The sequence below is a fragment of the Merops nubicus genome, unplaced genomic scaffold (genome assembly GCF_000691845.1).
Source record: "Merops nubicus isolate BGI_N331 unplaced genomic scaffold, ASM69184v1 scaffold36877, whole genome shotgun sequence".
NCBI lineage: Eukaryota > Metazoa > Chordata > Aves > Coraciiformes > Meropidae > Merops > Merops nubicus.
Genome location: NW_008622945.1, coordinates 1 through 5,109, shown reverse-complemented (window position 1 = coordinate 5,109; position 5,109 = coordinate 1). Strand labels below are relative to the sequence as shown.

Here is a 5,109-nt window from a genome sequence, read left to right as displayed (position 1 = left end):
GCCTGGTTTGTTTGCTATTTGCTTTGACTGAATTGTAGAATCACAGAATGATTTGGGTTGGAAGGGACCTTAAAGGCCATCTAGTGCAACCCCCCTGCCCTGAGCAGGGACATCTGCAGCTAGAGCAGGTTGCTCAGAGCCCCGGCCAACCTCACCTGGAATGGTTCCAGGGATGGGGCAGCCACCACCTCTCTGGGCAGCCTGGGCCAGGGGCTCACCACCCTCAGTGTCAACAATTCCTTCCTTCCCTCCAGTCTGAATCTCCCTCTTTTAGTTTAAGACCATCTTGTTCTGTCCCAACAGGTCCTGCCAAAAAGTCTATCCCCAGCTTTCTTACAGGCCCCTTTAAGTGCCTAAAAAGCTGCGAGAAGGTTTTCCTGGAGCCTTCTCCAGGCTGAACAAGCCCAACTCTCTCCTGCTGGGCTCCCAGCAGAGGGGTTCCAGCCCTTGGATTGTCTTCATGACCTCTTCTGGCCCCAATCCAACAGGTCCATGCCCTTTTTGAGATGCTGATGGCCACTTGTTGGCTCTGCCCACCTCTGCCTCTCTGCGTGGCAGTGTTGCTCTATGGCTGGTACACTCCATGGCTGGACATAGTGGCTCAGGGACATTCAAGGAGCATTCAACACCTCAGAGGAGCTTCTGGATCTCCAAAGACCTCCACTGAGGTTTGCTGTGTGGTTTTGGACCTGCAGTAACCTTTTGAATTTGAGGTCTGAGATCTCTAAAATGAGTTTGCAGCACTCGGAGACTGACCCAAGCTCTGAGAAAAATGAAACATCCAGTCCTGGGACTACCAGTAGTAAATGGGAAGGGACTGAGCTGAAATAATAAGCCTCTTCCTAAAGCTGCAACCCCAACCAATGAGTCACTGGTGAGCTGGGACCCTGGTGAAGCTGTATAAACCTTTGACCAGGTTTAACCAGGCTGTTGGCATTTCCTGGTGCACCAGGATTGCTCCAAGCCCCAGGTCACAGCTCTGAAGGTTTCTTGTCAGCGTGTTAGTCTTGAACTCAACTCCACAAGTCAGCTGCTAAACATTTGCCAGGCTCTTTTATATATAACTACCCAGTGGGACAGCCACAAACCTTTTCCTTTTTGGCCATAGCCAACGTCTCACTGTTAATTCAAAGTGTTAATTGCTCTCAGGCCAAAAGATGATGCTGAGCACGTTCGTGCCATGGCCTGTAAGGTTAATCTGTAGCATAAACCTAAATCTTCTTCTGTTAGTCATTCAAAATGCCTTTTCTTTTTCCTCCCCCAGATTTGCAGCACCAATTTGTTCAGCTTTCAGTAGGGCAGAAGTTGGACTTGATTACCAAAGTCCATTGTAATGATTTCTCAGATTTTTTTCAGAGTAGCCAAGGCTTGTGCAAGTTTGCATGCTTTTCTATATTTGGTTTTGTTTAATTTGATTGTACAAAGCTGTTGAAAAGTCTAGCTGAACATTTCCACTTTCTGGCTGCATGGTTATGCCATTACACCAGGAGTTCAAAGAAAAAAAAAACCTCCTGCTGGCTTTTCTCAGTAAACCCTGAAGTTGAGATTCTCTTTTCAGATAGGGACAGTAAAAGGTTTGTGTGTCATACTGTTCTCATCTTTGTAACGTTTGTCCTGGAGTGGGTTCCTTGGTACCTCCAGCCTGTTTGGTGGTGTGTCTGCTGGGGCTTCACCCCTGGACCTGGCTGAGTTTGCCCCTGACTTTCTGGCTGGTGCCCCTGAGGTGCACGAGCATCGCTGCCGAAGGGTGGAGGAAGGAGCTGTTGCAATAATCATTAGCTGGCAGTTTTAATTGGGGTTAAAGTGATGTTTCATGGTGGGAATCTGGGATAGCAGGAGAATCTGGAGCTGAAAACTGAATGACTGGTGTCTTAACCTGGAAAGTGCTATGTTTTCAAGCTTTTTTATTATGAAAAGCAAAATAATCCCCTACAAAGTCCATAAGCTCAAAAAATTATAGGTGACTTTATCATTTTCAATATCAAATATAGAAGTGTCCCTGTAACTTGTCCTGCAGCCTCTTGAGGTTCTCCTGTGCTTGCCTAGGTGACACCCTGAAGAAACATTTGGGTTTTTCTTTGGACTGAGAGCTTTGGCTGTTGCCATTGATGGTGACACAACCCCCTGGTCAGTATTTTTGGAGGTGGAGGGTTTTGGCTAAGCAGAGCTTTACTAAAGGCAGCTGCATCACCTGGATCATTCCCTTCCCATCTCCTTCCCTTTCTGCTGCGTGATGGGGGGATGTTGCACTGTTAATGCCAGTCAGTAGTTGTCCAACTGGAAGATGCTCTACAGGAATGGCAAAAAATATTCCAGGTGTTAGGGAAAGTACTGCATGATGGATGTCTTTTGGAGTTAGTGTTGTGCTTTGATTCCCAAAACTCTTCCCAACTTGGACGTGACCCTCAAAGACTCCATGGTTACCTCCCTGTTGGAGGGAGACGTGGCTGCTGGATCTTGCAGTGGTGTTCCTTTGGGAAGCAGCTTTTAGTTTCATTTGGGAATTTCCCAGTTTTATTTGAAAGACCTGGAGAAGACACAGTATTTCTGTTTCATTCTTCTTGCAAACCTCCTCCTAGTTCTGCTTTCAGCACATGGTGAGGTGGCTGGACTCATCTTTGGGTAGCGTGGGTGTCTCATGTGTGTGGTGGGGATGGGGAAGCCCAAGAATTGATAATTAACCTAAAAAGCTGTGCAGAATCTCTGCTGGGAAAGGTGCTGGGTTGTTCATGACCCTTTTGGCTTCGTGCTGCTGGGCTGAGTGATCCATGGACACGTTGTGTCTCATCCTTACTCCTCTTGGGTTCTTTTCTTGCTTTTATCTCTGGGGTGGCTTCTAGATGTTATTGAATATTACCACTTATGTGCATCTGAAAGGGGCTGTCAGTGTTTTTGGATCAGTAGTTGCTTCTTGGTGAAACCCTTTTAAACTTCTGCTTTTGTCTTTCAAAGGCGAATTCTAGTCCTGGTTTTTAACTGGTCGAATGGTTTCTTTGTTGTAGATGTCAAGAAAGACTGGTCAGATCATGCGCTGTGGTGGGAAAAGAAGAAGACTTGGCTCCTTAAAACCCACTGGACGTTGGACAAATATGGGATACAGGCTGATGCCAAGCTCCAGTTCACCCCTCAGCACAAGCTGCTGCGCCTCCAGCTGCCCAACATGAAGTACGTCAAGGTGAAGGTCAACTTCTCAGACAGGGTCTTCAAGGCTGTTTCTGACATCTGCAAAACCTTCAGTAAGTAGCAAGGGCTGAAAGCCACCGGTGGGGAGGTTGGAATTTAATTTGGCTCCTGCTTTTCCCTCAGTGCACATGCTCATCTCCTAAATTTACTGAATGCTGGTGTTTTCCAGCTTCAGACACCCAGCAGTCACTTGGCCATCAAGCAGCCTGGATGTCCACTCTTCTCCTCTTGCAGATCTAACCTTTCTTGTGGAAATACTTCAATGTGACCGACTGTACTGGAAATGGCAGAGGAAATACATTTTCTGTGCTGAATTCTGTTGCTGTTGTTGTTTTTGTCTTAGGTGAGGTGGTAGCAGCCATGCTTTATGTTGAAGCTTCTTGGTGTTGGGTCGTCGGGGTTTCTTTTTCTGCAAATTTATGTGCTAGATGAAAACCAAACCCTGAAATAGGAAACCTGCCAGCTCCGTGGGTTCTCTTCCAGTGGAAAATCATATTAGTGATTAAGTGATGATGCTTCATTATGAAACTGGCTGGTGGTGGGAAGGAACCAGGTCTCCCTCTCTCCTCTTCCACTTCTCTTCACGCTCCTTTCTCTTGTTGAGAAGAAGCCCCAGAAAAAAAGGGTGGATCATTTCCTACCCAGGTATGCAGGGCTTGTCCTGGGCTGCTGCTTTTGTGCATCACTTTTTACCCATCTCCACAAATTCTCACCCCAGAAGCCAATGCTTCTTTCTTCCCCCCAAAAAAATCCCTATAACACCTCTCCAAGGAACTCAAGCAAGCACTCAGCGTGGGCTCTGTTCAGCGTCCTTCCCACTTGCTCCCCTCCATGAGGAGCCTGCAACCCGACCTGTAAATCAGTAGTAAATCTATTGACTGCTGTAGTAAATCTATTTCTGCTCTCCAAAAGCAGCCAGGGTTACTCTTGGCTGACCCAGGAGTTTCGTGAGGCAGGAAGAGCTTTGGCCATACATGTGGTGTTCGACGTGGCCTCCAAGGCATCTGTGTTTGGGTTGATATATAAACTTGATTGCAAACCTTTGCTATTTCTTTCCTGTTTGTTTGGGTTTTGTTTTGTTTTGTTTTGTTTTTTTTAATAGAAATATTGGGCAATTTCTCCTTAAAATAGAAAAAGCTTAGCCAGCGTTATTCCTGAGCCAGTTTTGCTTCCCCCCTCTCTCCCACTGCTGTTTTTGATGTCGTGCTAGACAGAAAGATCCCAGGAGCCCTCTTGGCTGCTGATGAATCCTTCTAGCAAGTGAGTCACGTCAGGAAATGCTGATAGAGTTAATCACATAACAAGAGATCCTTCACTGACCTGCCGGGCAGTCAGAACCTTACATGGGCCTGAGGCAGCTATTTATTCACCTCCAAGGCTCTCAGTGTGTTTATGACAGGAGCAGCAGAATAATATTAATATTTAAAGCTGTGGAAGGGAGAAAACCCCCCTGGATCACTGCAGTCCAGCTGTGGTGGGAGCTCTGCAGCAGGGGCACATCTGTTTCGGGTGGTTCTGACTTGACTGCCATGGCATCTGACGTGCTGGAATAAATGTTCCTGATTAGGGAGAAAGCAGGAGTATTGCTGGAAACTTCACTCTCCTTTTAGTGACTCTTTCCAGACCGAGTGGTTTGAGGATGGATGGAAACTACGTGGCTGAGTACAGCATTTCAATCTTGGTCAGCCCTTGTCTGTGTGTTTACTGGGAGCCAGATGTTCAGCAGAGCTGTGGGAAAAGCAGCCACATCAGCTCTGCATCAGCTCGAGGGAAGATGGGGAGGAGGAGGTGCTGGAGCTGGAGGAGCTGGGAAGCTACTTCCTCAACCACAAAAGATAGACCATTATTTTTATATATATAATGTGATATAATATCTAAGATGCTAGAAAGTCTAATGTATGGTGGAGGGTCTAGAGCCCAAGTGTG

At 46.7% G+C, this 5,109-nt stretch overlaps 1 protein-coding gene across 1 annotated transcript in view; it reads left to right on the top strand.

Annotated features, from left to right (window-relative positions):
• The window catches only part of LOC103777399 (fermitin family homolog 2-like), a gene marked incomplete at its 3' end in the record, with an annotated part of 19,180 nt that extends 15,944 nt beyond the window's left edge, over positions 1-3,236 (top strand). Inside the window, exon 2 of the mRNA XM_008944951.1 lies at positions 3,003-3,236. Within this exon, the coding sequence (XP_008943199.1) occupies positions 3,003-3,236 (234 nt within the window). The remainder of the gene's footprint in view (positions 1-3,002) is intronic.
• Between the last annotated feature and the right edge of the window lie 1,873 nt (positions 3,237-5,109).